The sequence below is a fragment of the Columba livia genome, chromosome 6 (assembly GCF_036013475.1).
Source record: "Columba livia isolate bColLiv1 breed racing homer chromosome 6, bColLiv1.pat.W.v2, whole genome shotgun sequence".
NCBI lineage: Eukaryota > Metazoa > Chordata > Aves > Columbiformes > Columbidae > Columba > Columba livia.
In genome coordinates, this window is record NC_088607.1 from 3,871,203 (window position 1) to 3,884,831 (window position 13,629).

A 13,629-nucleotide genomic window follows, 5' to 3' on the forward strand; every position below is an offset into this window, starting at 1 on the left:
CATAGCACAAGAATAGCTTCATCGTTCTTGGAATCGAAAAATAAGAATCTGCCAGTGTGTTATCTAGATTAATGGAGATGAAATGTGCTGTATAAATACATCAGAAGCGTGATTGTGCTGTTATCCCTTGGGCTACTCTGGCTCACAAGGAGAAAAGGTTGATTTGTATTTGTAGATGATTTTGCTTGCTCTGCCAATGCTCATTTTTGTTTCATTACGAAACCCAGCAAGCGTGTACTTCTTTACCTCAAAGATGTAGCAGATCAGTGAAGATTTTTCTAGATTATCGTAGCTTAAATAGCTTTGTTTTAAGATAAATTCGTCATCTATCATTACTTGTGAAGGTTTCTGGTACTATTTTAAACACTAATGATAATTTAGGGAGGCTGTAAGCTCTATTATTCAAGGAACTGTGAAATATTTGGACATGGAACATGTTTTCCATAAACCAGAAGGTGCTTGCGTGCGGCTGAGCGGGCTCAGTGCCCTCTGGCTGGTGCGGGAGAGCTGGAGATGGAGCAGCTACAAGGGGAGGATTTGCAGAATGATGAGAGTTTAACTTGACCTTGACTCGAGCCCACCTTGGGCATGCAGGAAAACCCCATATGGGCTGAAGTTGGTCATGGTGTTCAGTAGACATTGCTTGGTCCACTCAAAGATGTGAAGAGCGTGGCCTTGGATTATCACTCATCCGAGAATGGTTTTAGGGTTGGGGATGAGAAAAAATGTTAGGCTGTTTTCTTGTTCCTCTAATGCGTGTTGCTCATCCAAGAATAAGCCATCTGGAAAGCTCTGGAGGGGTTTGCTTCAGCCTCCGAAAGCCTTGAGAGCGCTGGGGAGGAGAGGTGGCGTGGCCAGAGGCTTTACTCAGAGCCTCCTTCCACTGTAGCAAAAGAAAGCACATCTCTGATGTTATTTTATGGCTTTTTGAAGGCTTTTGGGTTGTTCTGGCCAGGAGGGGTGATGTCCCCAGGTGGGTACCTGCAGCCCCCGGCCCCACCGCCCGTGGTTTGCAGCAAGGTGGGAATGCTGGTGGCCAAACAGCCTGAGAAAGGGGAAATGGAGCATGCGAAAGTTAATAATTAAACCTTTTCTGTTACCTTTATTCAGCCAGGAAGACTGGAGCTGGGCAGGGTTGGAAGGGAGAGATAAGATCTTTTGTTAGACCAAGTTGTGTAGGTAGACAAACACACGTGCTCTTGGGACCACATGATTTTCTTCAGATCTCCACAATTGCACATTACATTAGAAATAAAGTTAATTTCATTTTCAAAGGGTTTAACGGTTATTTGAAAGAACTGAATTTAAAAGCAACTCACCAAAAAAAAAATCTCATTTGGTTTAATTTGATTTGGACATTTAAAGAATTAATACCCCTGGATTACAAAAGACTTTTCTGCCTTGAAGTTTACTAGAAACCCAGCATCTGTATTCATGGAGTCAAAATTTCTACATGCAGTCTCAAAAGCGTGTTCCTTTGCGTGTCTGGGAAGTCTTTGTAGTGTATGGACACCCTCTTATTTCTTTCTGAAACACTTACAATGCCCTTTCGCAGCTCCAAGGTGCTCTGAGCATACAGCAGTTCTTAGTGAGCAGCTAGTAAGGCTCTATAAAGGTGCAAACTCGGACGGTTCAAAAAGGAAGAGTTTAAAATACAGAGGGTTCTCACCCCCATCATCACTTTTTTCCCTCAGTCTAAAAAAACCCCATGATTAAATCATAGTATTCTAAGTTTAGGGAGTGTGTTATTAATAACTGTATTGTTATTAGTCAGTGTACTTTCTAAGTTATAGTAGATAAGATGATATTATTAATAACATTTCCAGTGAGGGGCTTTGTACATTCACCCTGACCTCATGAAATCTCCAGCTTACAATCCAGTTTTGTGTTGAGTTTTTCCCTTTTTCTTTTTGGAGTGCTTTTTATTTTATTTTTTTTTATTTTATAGCTGCCTACATCATCCAGTACATCAATTTAAAATTCCCTCAATCCAGCTTAGTTTTAGCTGTATTAATGCATGGCTCGAGGACACAAATAGCTAAAAAGGACTGTACTGTGTAGCATCTCTAAAACGTTTTTTCAGAGAAGCTGGATAAAGAGATTGAGGTTTCTGGGGGGCTGGGGTTATTGTTTGGTTGGTTGTATCTTTCCCAGCTGGGTGAGCAGCTCAGAAGGCGTTGGGGTGGGAGATGCTGCTGGGCCCCGTGTCCCCCCATTCCTGTTGACCAGCAACCCGTGCTCTGGGAAGGTGGCTGCAAGCACTGTGTGGGATCCTTCTTCATCGTACTGCTGTGTCTGGGTAACAGCTTTACAACAACGTTAAAAATAATGAAAGATGTTAGTTTAGGAACATGCGACAAAACAGGAGTGAGTTTATTTGCCATACTTTTCCTACAACGTTACATATAGAGCTCTGTCTTCATAATACAGTCATGACCAGTCAGTTCTGCCCAAAGCAGAATCGGTCTTTTTCAATATATAGTATAAACAACCAAACGAACAAACCGAAACAGAAAACATTGGGGTTCTGTAAGATTCAGAAAGCACAACCCAAGGGTTGTTCCCCCAGCACTGTTGTTGCCCACAGGCTGAGCTGCTGGGTTGGGGTGTTCAGGGGATGATGCTCCCGGATGAGCTGCTGCACTTACTCACCCTTCACCACTGGAAGACCCCAAGGCGAACAGTCTCTCTCCCTAAGCTGTTCCTCCAAAGGATAAAATCAGTTATCATGTACTACTATCCTGTTTCGTGTGGTGCAGTCATCTTTATCTCCCATGGCACTGCGTCTTCCCGCCTAGCAAATAACTGATAACGCACCTCGAGGGGCTATCAGCCCGATCCAAGAAAGCGTTTCCATAAGGACAGCACGTGCTGAGCTGAAGTATGTGCTGGAGGGTTCTCCTCCATCGCAGTGGGTTTCCTGGTCACCTCAAGGACTTCTTGAGGAAGTCCTTGACAACATTTCTCTGCTTCATAGGTGTTCTGCATTTGAGGTGTAGCAAAATCTGCTGTTCATCAGATGTGATGTTCTGGTTCATTACAAATATTCGGAGAAGGGCAAGGCCGCACCAGACTAACACCGAAATTTTGAAACAGCAGCAGAGATTTGATTTTTGTTCCTTATTGGTGATAAATTGTAATGATTTTTCTGTACCTATTGCGAACACCCCGCTTTATGTACAATGTAATTTTTCTTTTGCAACTCAGGGCTGCAGAAGTAGTGAAGTGCAAATCCTGTTTGCTGACCTGCGGGGTGCAGGTGGGTTTTGGTGAACACTGCCAAGCCCAAAGTTTTGTTTGCTGTGTTTTTATGGCTCTGGGCTGCTTTAAATGCCAACAGCAGTTCAGCATGTGCCCTTCTTTATTTTTCAGTGTAACCATGATAAAATCCCACGATATACTTTTAAAGCGTTAGTTGTAAAAGTAGATCAACTTTAACAGCAAGTAGGTTGTAGTTAAGTGCTTTCAAATGTTAGTATTTGGGGTTTTTTTCTCACTTGGTTATGATCCTGCGTTGCAGGGAAGTGAGGGTGTTTATCTTGGGGAAGTGAGTGGGATTTGCAGGAATTCAGCACCTCCCAGGTCCTTCCAGGGTTGTTCCCTTGCTCATGTATTTCCATTTTGCCATCCTTTCTGCACTAAGTAGAATTGGCCTCATATTCCTCAAAGAGCAATGGGGGAACACAGCGGGTTCTGGGTACAGACTGGGACGGGGAGAGAAGCAGAAAAAAAGTGAAGCAAGAAACTAGGATGACAAAAGCAGGAGCCGTGTACGGGCTGTGGACGTGCTGCAGAAAAGCTGTGGCTGAGTTTCCTCTCCACACCAGGGTTTCCTTCGTTTGATCTGTGCTGTGGAAGCGGGGTGGGGATCCCAGAGCAGGGACACTGCCAGGAGCAGCAGCGGGAAGGGAGAAAGTTACCAAAGGTCCAGCACCCTCCGCAGAAACATTTCACATTCACAGGTCGAACAGTGTCTGTTTTCAGTCTCCAGAAGGGATGACCTTGCACCAGGGTCACTGAACAGACGGTTCCAGCTGGGCTTGTGCGCTTGGCAAGTGCCCAGGAGCTATTTTAATAGGTCTTACAAGGGACGAGGCCTTGGCAAGACCTGTAGGTTTTGGAGTGAGCTCACCATCTTTTTTCCCTTGGTAGCTAGCAAGCATCGCTCGCACTGTGGAATCGTGGTGTGGCTCACAGGGCTCACAGACAACCCACCTGCTTCTCCTTCTGCTGGTGCACATCACCGCAAATGGCCACTCACTGCCTGTGGCTCAAAGATTTTGTGCCTTTTATCACTTTGAATGAATACGCTGGAGCCATCCAGGTGGATTTAAAGCATTGGAACCATCTCTCCCCTCGGGCCAGGGTTTTGGGTGCTCCATGAGTGGTCACAGCTCACGGAATCACAGAAACACAGAATCAACTGGGTTGGAAAAGACCTCAGAGATCATCGAGTCCAACCCTTGGTCCAACTCCAGTCCATCAACTAGATCATGGCACTAAGTGCCATGTCCAATCTCAGTTTAAAAACTTCCAGGGACGGCGAGTCCAGCACCTCCCTGGGCAGCCATTCCAATGCCTGACCACTCTCTCTGTAAAGAATTTCTTTCTAATATCCAGCCTAAATTTCCCCTGGCAGAGTTGAAGCCCATGGCCCCTTGTCCTATTGCTAACTGCCTGGAGAAGGGACCAATCCCCACCTGGCTAGAACTGCCCTTCAGGTAGTTCTAGAGAGTGCTGAGCTCACCTCTAAGCCTCCTCTTCTCCAGACTAAACAAGCCCAGCTCCCTCAGCCTCTCCTCATAGGTCTTATGTTCAAGTCCCTTCACCAGTCTTGTTGCTGTTCTCTGGACCCGCTCCAGCACTTCAATCTCTTTCCTGAACTGAGGGGCCCAGAACTGAACACAATACTCCAGGTGTGGTCTCCCCAATGCAAAGCACAGGGGAAGGATCACTGCCCTTGTCCTGCTGACCACGCTATTTTTGATACGGGACAGGATCCCATTGGCCTTCTTGGCCACCTGGGCACACTGATGGCTCCTGTTGAGCTTCCTGTCAGTTAATACCCCCAGGTCCCTTTCTGTCTGACTGCTCCTGCCCCAGGTTCCCTCCATGGCAAAGCGATCCCGTCTTGCCAGTGCGCACATCTGTGTAGTAGGAGCATCATCATACAGGGGACATTGTAAGCCAACAGTGAATGGCTGCTGCCGTCCTCCCTGGCACAGAAATCCCTCTGACACCATCTCAACCCTCCTCTGGGATCTACAGAAGCCTCCAACAGATCTCAGAAATGCCAGCAGCAAAGCAGGGCGGTGTATAGAAAGCCTTATGTCTATCTTGCTTATAAGATTGATAAGATGTTCTGTCCAGCATGATGGGAAGGATTAACCAGCATAATTTAATTCCTACAAGAATCTCACAATGTGGTGGGTTTTTTTGTTTAGAAAATTTAGAAATTACTCATAATTGATGCACAAATGCAAGTTTAGAAGGCACATGGACAGCTAGACTGGTTCAACCCCTCCTCCTTCCCGAAAACTGAATCCAAGTAATTGCTTTGACAGGTTGTGTTTTTTTGTTACTATTATTATTTAAGAGAAATTTCCAATCTGAACTATAGGGCTGTCACTTGTCTGTCTGTGATAAAACCAAGTTTACACTCTGCAATGCTGGTACATTGTCAGCCGCCCTTTTCTGGTCTCATGGTGGTCTCAGGCAGCAGCATTTCAGGCTGTCCCCATGCCAGGGCTGTTGCTGCCGGTCAGCAGGCTCATCTTTAGCCTTTATTTTTATATTTTGCCTTCCAAAATGCTTTTACAGATGCTGAATCCTCGCTTGGGGTGGTTTGAAGTCCAGGCAACTGCTTGCCCAGATGCCACATATCAGCGGCATTCCCCTGCACCCTCGTGTAAAGTATTAGCATCGTTCTCATTGCCTTTTTGTTTGGCAGTTTGGTTTTTTATGTATTTTTAAGAAAAAAATGAAAGCTGTCCATTTTCTGGAGCAGCTCATTTGTTTTTTACTGCTGTAGTTTGTTTCTGTTTGGATAAAAGGGAAAAGATAAATGGATAAAGAGGACAGGGAGGGACCTGTCGTCCCTCCCGTGTGACGCTGCCTGGCTGGGATGTGTGTATGGGATGTGTCTGGGATGTATGTCTGGGATGTGTGTCTGGGATGTGTGTCTTAGGGGTGAGTGTCACGGGTATGAAATGTAAAAGATATATACTGCAGCTGAAGTGGCAGCACTGGAGAGAAAGTATTTCCTCAGGTTTCTGGGTAATATCAAGAAAGCCATCCACTAAGCACTGTAAATACAATTTGTTTTCAGCACTGTGCTTGGTAACGGAGCACATTTGATGGGAATTTATTGGGTTTTTTGCTACATTCTCTGTGCTGTTTGTAGTAGGAGCTGCAAAGCTCAGCCCTGGGCAGTGGGACGGTTTGAGAGTCCATATGGTGTCTGAATCACAACCATGACACAAACCCTAGTGGGGTTTTTCCCCCTTTTTTCCCCATCCCTCTCTTAAAGAAAAAGGACCACAAGAAACAGATCTTCTCTGAGCAAACATTTTTTCTTCCAGGTGCTTCTTTTAGCTCTCTTGGTCATATCCTCACCCCCCTGTAGCCTCTCCCATCTGCTCTGCTGCCTCTCTAACATGCCCTGGCAGCTTCCACTGCCTCCTTGGGCTCACCATCCCGTCCATCCATCCGTCCACCCCCTGCTCCACACTCCTGCATCTCGGCGTCCCAATGAGCCCTCCGGGCATCCTCGGGCACCCCCATCTCCCATCGTCTTGCATGGTCATGGGGAGTTTCACCCCAAGACGTTGCTTAGCTCCTCTTGAACTCACTCCTGTTAATCCACGTGAGCTGGCACAGAACGTCACACATCGGTGTTTGGAGACACAGATTTACCAGATGTACCCACCAGGCAGCCTGGGAATAACTGAGACACCAACAATTTGACGTGGCAGGTGACAGCAGAAGCTACATATTACTATTACATTACTTTTTTTGTTGGATTATGCCAGTTTATATACTCACAGCCCTATCTGAAGCTCTCATGGATGAAGTTTAGCCCAGTCCAGAGATTATTTCATGACAAGAAGAGCGTTCCAGAGTTTTGCAAAGCTTGTGCTCATCTTTCCTGCCCCAAGACTGCATCCCTGTGGCATTGGCCATGTGTTACACATATTACAACGCTTTAATGGGGTGCACGAATGAGGTAAAGACATATCTGTTTCTAGTGTGTCTACAGGTATTCAAATAATAGTAAGAAAATACTATATGTATATACTCCCCATATTTTTATTGAGCATTTCTTTGTGGTTGCTTTCTGCTTCTGTAGTTCAGCTGAGGACCATAATCATGGTGTTTGCATCAGCTACCCGGTTTCCCCAAAAATAAGACAGGGTCTTATATTAATTTTTGCTCCAAAGCTTATTACTTTTTTACCTGTATAGCTACCTGGACACTATTTAAATTGACTTTTTTAATTAACTGTAACTAGGACTTATTTTTGGAATATGGCTTATATTTTGAGCATCCTCAAAAATCCTGAAAAGTCATGTTAGAGCTTACTTTTGGGGTAGGTCTTATTTTCGGGGAAACAGGGTAATAAGGATATCATTTTATATGGGAATTTTTAAAACATACATTCTTAAAGGAAGCCCTGAACAGTTATCTGGAAAGGGACTGGCAGAAAGCCAGCTCTTGGTGCTGAGGGGAGGAAACGCGCTGGAGAGGTCAGGAGTTTGCACGGGCTCTTCCCAACGGCAGGTACGAGATATTTCCCTTCCATGGGGGAGGACGGGCCTTGCGGCCTCTTTGCCCATCTTTGTGGAGCTCACGAGTTTCTCTGCAGAGTGATTTCCCTGGAGGGGACTGCCATGGACCTGGGGGTTTTCCCAGGGCGCTGGAAGTCACCTCGGCTTTGCCACTGTCCCCTTTCCCCGCGGCAGCCCTGCCTGTGAGCATGGAGCCCATCAGCTCCAGCTGCAGTACAGACATTGGTTCAGACACCCCAGATCTCATACAACAGTAAATACCTGTTTTCCCCTGACTACGAGATAAAGACTGTGTCGTATTTCATTTTTTCATGTGCATTTATTATGAGAAGCATTTACTAACAGGAAAAGTGAAAGAAAGAGCATCACTTGTGACCATGCTGTGGTAGAGGAGGGAGGTCCACTCAGTCCTACAGCATCTGCAGTGTCCTTGTCCGCACAGAAACGTTCCTTTAGCATTTGATGGCACCCTCACAACTCAAACCTTTCTGCTTGCAAGTGATACCACTACAGCTGGAAACCACCAGCCCAGGTGTGACCCACAGCTCCCCAGACGTGTCTGCTCCCTGCAGCCCTGAAGCAGCATCAGTGCCGCTTTACAGCCCATGGGAAAGGTGGCCCAGGGCCACCAGGGAGTGGGGACCCCGAGCCACCTCCGAAAGGCACTGCGGTACCCCAGCTTTCCAGCTTGTAAAGCAGTGTTCGTAAATCTGTGGAAAATTTGAAGTGCTCAAGCAGTGGTAATATAAGTTCAAGAGGAAGATGCGCCTGAATCCCGTTGTCTTGTACAAGGAGCTTGGATTTTAGGGAGGCTGGGAGGACTTTTCATGTTCATATTGCAACTCGGTACCAGCTTTCGGAAATGAACCTTTGTTCTCCTTATTTCTGACCCCATCCTCCAATTCCAGGACTCTCAGGAGCATCCAGAAGCATCCCCACAGAGGACTGTGTGTGCGCAGGACTCCTGGGAGGGATGATGCTGTCTGAACCAGTGGGATGGTGATGGAGAAACACGGGTCTGTGCACGTTAAACTCATTGCTGGGAGATGTCACCACGTGCTGCATTTCTCCTGAGTAAAGCGTACCAGTACCGCCAGTGTACCATCAGTGCTCTGGTTTGGTTTTGGCTTCTGTGGCTGAAAATCACTTTGATGGATCCAAGGTAGTTTGCACAAAGGCCACCTAGATTCCCCTGTTAACTAACTCCTACTGCTCTTTCTTTGTCCTGGGAACGGCAAATAGTAAGATGCAGCACTAACAGTATTAAATTGGGAGCAAGAAGATTTTCTTTTTGTATTTTTTGGATGAGGATTGTCTCTAGCTGTTGCTGCCCCTGGCAATGACGATGGCAACTGTGAAGAGAAATAAAGAACTGCTCCAAGCCGTGAGCTGCCCTTTGCTCAGGAAATGGGGCATTGCACAGGTATGACCTGCCCTCCCTCCCGCAGGAGTGTGTGATGGGGATGACGATGATATGGGTTGGTTTTTATTAATACATCTTTGGGACAAACTGGGCAGGACCAGGGGATGGGCGTCTCCAAGAAGATGTGACTCCTGCCAGCAAGCCAGTGTCGTTTCTGATGCTGAAAACTAGTTGATTTACGCATCAAGAAGGAATTTGGCCCTTCGTTTCTGGGTGCTGGATGAGATCAGCACAGCCTTGCTTTCCCCCCGTGCTTTGTTTCCCTGGTACGGCTCCCAAAGGCGATCAGCCTGTTTGCGGAGCCTCCTTCAATATACTCCGCATGGAAAGGCATGTTTCATTTTTAAGTTAAAAAAAAAAAAAACACACAGAAAAAAAACCCAAACAAACATAAAACGCAGCGTGGCACAGATTAAATCCATTTGAGACAACTCGAACAGAAAAAAAACAACCCACAGAATGCCGTATGTGCAAGTCAATAGGAGGAGGGGAGTGGAAGGGGGAAAAGGCAACTGTGACATATACAAACCCTTTAGTGTGCATAGCATAAGATTTTTTGGCTGGCACTCACATGATTTTATTCAAGGGCTGGGAAAGAACTACGATTAGTTAAAAGCTTCGGCAAAGTCTGGAGGGAGCGCCCTGAAGAGTTGGGAGCCGCGCGGAGGTGACCGTAACTCCTCTCGCAATTTCAGCCTATTCTTCCGTGGCTCGGGACAAAAGCCTTTTCTTTTCCCTCCGTGTTCAAAGAGACATTTGTCTTGAGATGTTGCAGCTGTGGGCCGCGGGATTGCTTGTTTGAAGATACCCCCTCGTAGACGAAAGGAGAGGCAACGCGCTGCAAAGTGGTAGTATTTTATCGTGTGTGGGTTCCCCCCCTTCTCCTCCCTCCCTCCTCCTCCACTGCCATGTGTGGTTTTTAATAAGAAGAAGAATGTGGAGGCAACATTTTCCAGGCAAGGGGAAATTTCCTGTTTCTTTTCTGTTTGTTTAATAAAGTGTGTAGTTGACTGTAAAACTGTAGCTACTTTGTTGTGAACGGGTAATTCAGGCGAGTGTCAGGATCGCTTCTTGATGCACTTTTATATACTGCAAGTGAACGTGTTTAAAACCTTTTTTCTTTTTTCCTTACTGCTGCGTGGCGTAGGCAACTGAGATTAATAAGAATTAGGCAAATGGCTTCTGCTTTTGTTTCTGTGAGATAGTACCAGCCGTCTTGCGGTCACACAAAGGCTGCCATTTAGCAGGGAGCACTCCCTAATTCTCTTGGCAGGGGTGCCATTGGGATCGGATACAAGTGGGTGGCAGAGGGGAGGAGCGGCAGGAGAGGACAAGCAGGCTTTGTGTATTAAAAATGAAACAAAAGCACTTTATACGTGGGGCTGTGTGCAACAAGCGGCGCTGCCTGTGAGCCGGGGTGGAGTTGGAGTTCTCACTGTGACTGCAAAACCTTTTTTATTTCTTTTTTAATTTCTTTTTTCCATAAACCCTTCCTCCTCTCCCTGTTCCTTACCAAGCTCTCCCCACGATGCTGGCGAGGGTCTGCGGGCAGCTGAAAATACCTAAAAAAATACATATCGAGCAATACTTGCCACAACTTTACAGGAACAGCTGAAGCTTTATCGGCAAAAATCGGCTTTGGATGGTGGGGGAAGCCTCTGAATTTATGAGACTGCTGGGTGGGAGATCCGATCCCACCCTGGCTTGCACACATCGCACCCCTCGCTGGAACGAGCCTGAGGGTTTTTACAACCCCTGGCAGAGCGAAAGGGTTAATGGCTGCGATGTTTGATCAGAATTCGGGAGGGGAGTGTTCGGCTGTTTAATTACTTTCTGATCCATGGCATACCTCGTTCTTAATGAAGCAGTTGCACGCAGAACAAACGTGCTGTATGAGCTTGGCTAAAAAGAAAAACAGTGCCACGAGTTGAGCTTGGGTTTGTCAGCCCAGATGTTTTGGTTTTAATGTGTTTGTGCAGGAGGTAGGAACAAGGATGGTGAGGAGTAGTCTCAGGGTGCTGGAGAGGCAATGGGAGAGGCAAGAGAGGAAAATAATGCCGCGGTTTAAGTCACAAACCTGCCAATGGTTTTTGTTAAAACATAATTTCCATACATTATGCACTTCATCTCAAATTGATTTGCTTCAGAACTTTCCTTGTCAAGCTGAAGGAAATACCCTTATTGGAGAAGGAGAAATGAGAGACATTCCTCCGAATACCTCGCAGGTTCCAGCCAGCGTTCAGCCTCGGCAACCGCACTTGTGTGTGCGGGCGAGGGTGACGTGCCTGGGAAGCCTGTGTCATCATGCACAATTACACCCCTAATCCTGAGCAAAGACACAGATGCTGTTCAAAAAAAAAGCTGTGTTTCGTTTGAGTTTCAAAGAGTCTTATGTAATGGCAGCAGAATAAAACTTGTTTTGGGGCTCAGATTAAATGTCAAAGTTTCAGATAACCTGTAATTTTTGTCATCCATGGGCCCTGCTCACAGGAAGCCACCACCACCCTCTGGTTGCCCACTGCCCTGGCCCTGTGGGCACCGAGCTGTAAGCTCAGCTTGCCCAGACAGAACTGCGGTGGTCCCAGCTCTGGTGGCCACCGGCACCGTCCCCAGGCCACCTCATCCCTGCATCAGATTCCTTTGGATTTACAGTTGCGGTGTGCGAGGCTGGTAGTGATGCTCTAAGCCCTGGAGATCATACATGTTAGTAAGAGTTTAAGTCAGTGTTATAATTCACTCGCTCGTTAACCTGAGAAAATAATCTAGCTGTGGTATAGCGGTTCACATAAGGATTGTGTAAGCGCTCTGAGATTTGTATATGTTTTTATTCTTGCTTATCTGCTTATGGCAAGCTTCTTTCGGTGATCCAAATCGTCTCGGCACTCTACCCTGCCTACTTGACACAGTTGCACTTCCATCTGGATGAAATGCGTGCAAACATCATGTATTACTTAAAATACGTGCTAACGGAGAGCTTGGTAGGGAAGACAGAGGGAAAGACCCGTTCCAAAAACCTTCGCATCTAATGCTGAAAATCTTCAGTCAGGTCTGCTGGGTTGGTTGCTTCTTCATTTCTTAAAGCAGATTCGATAAAACAGGAACGGAGAGCCTTGAAATCCCTCCGTTAAACCTGCCTGTTTCCATGGGGTTAATTTTTCCCATGCAAAATGAATGTCGCTACGTGGTATCCCGCGTTTCCTACGCAGCAGTGTAGATCCCTCCCCGAGGCGACGCTCTTGGTGCCGGCACAGCCTTGGAGACATGGCTTTGGCCAGTAGCACCCGCGTCTGTCACATCCGCATCAGCTGGTGGAGATCTCGCTAATACTTTACTCCACAGCAATCTGGACAAAAAGACGCATTGAGTTTTCCCTTTAAAAAAGGGGGGAAAAAAAAATCAGTGTGTTGCTTTTCTCATTAGTTTCTTTCCCCTGTCATTTTTGTGGCGCATGGGGCTGCAGTGACGCTATTCCCGGTGTTGACCCCAGGCCAGAGGGCTGGCAAAGGAGCCTACCGCTCTCAGCTTTTGTCCAGCTTACGCAAATAGCGCCACAGGCAGTAGAATTTGTTCTGTACTACTCCATGTGAGGTGTTTGACCCCGCAAAATACCCCGAAACAACTCCAGAGTTCCCTCAGCCAAGTCCGGTGCTTGTCCAGCTACGCGGTGATCGCTGAGATGTAGTGTGGCGGGGGAAACCCTCTGATCAGGTGGAAGGAAGGCAATTATAGAATCATTTTGGTTGGAAAAGACCTTTAAGGTCATCAAGTCCAATCGTTAACCTAACGCTACCAAGTCCACCACTAAAGAACCTCACCTACGCATCTTTAAAACACCTCCACATTACCACTGGAGGCATGGAAATTTCTAAGTGACTTGTGCAAAAATGAACCAGTTAATCCCCAGCAGAACAATAAACAGGATATGAAAGTCGGGCTTGTGCAGCCCTTGGTGGTGATGGTTCCTTTCCTTACCTCCGCCTGCAGAACATGTTGTGAAATGAGAAAGCAGCACAGCTGAACAATCGCTGAATACGCGTATTTTGAAGAGCAAGGTGTGTGTGAGTGTGAGACAAGCCATGTCCTGCGCTGGCACCGGGAACTCGCTGCCGTGGGTCCAGCCACACATCCCAGAGCATCCTGTGGGATACAGGGATACACCAGGTTTGGTAGAGCTTCGCTGTTCCCACCTTGAAGCCTTTTTGTAGCGGGTAATATAACAGAGTATAGGCCTGTAAGCTGGAGGCCTTCATTGTCTTCATCATCTTGCTCTTTCTGTGATTTTTCCAGTAATCCTTTTTTTTTTTTTTAGTGGATTTCTTGTCTTTCTGAGGTGGGCAGCGTGGTAAAGTCATTCTTAAAAAAAACAGACCAAGTGCCAGCGTATGTCTGTGGAACAAAATCCCAGCCCTCCTGCAGGCA

The 13,629-nt window shown here is 46.6% G+C and overlaps 1 protein-coding gene across 8 annotated transcripts in view; it reads left to right on the forward strand.

The window, feature by feature from the left end:
• Positions 1-13,629, forward strand: part of CTBP2 (C-terminal binding protein 2) — a 139,768-nt gene that overhangs the window by 112,955 nt on the left and 13,184 nt on the right. Inside the window, exon 1 of one of the 8 annotated variants that reach the window (XM_021292021.2) lies at positions 9,076-10,058. The exons of 6 other annotated variants lie outside the window; for them this stretch is intronic. Coding sequence is in view for 1 of the 2 variants with exons in the window: in XM_021292020.2 (XP_021147695.1) it covers positions 10,145-10,166 (22 nt within the window). In the remaining variant the exon portion in view is untranslated. Of the gene's footprint in view, positions 1-9,075; positions 10,167-13,629 lie in introns of those variants that run through there. One more of the 8 variants, XM_021292020.2, reaches the window with a different exon arrangement.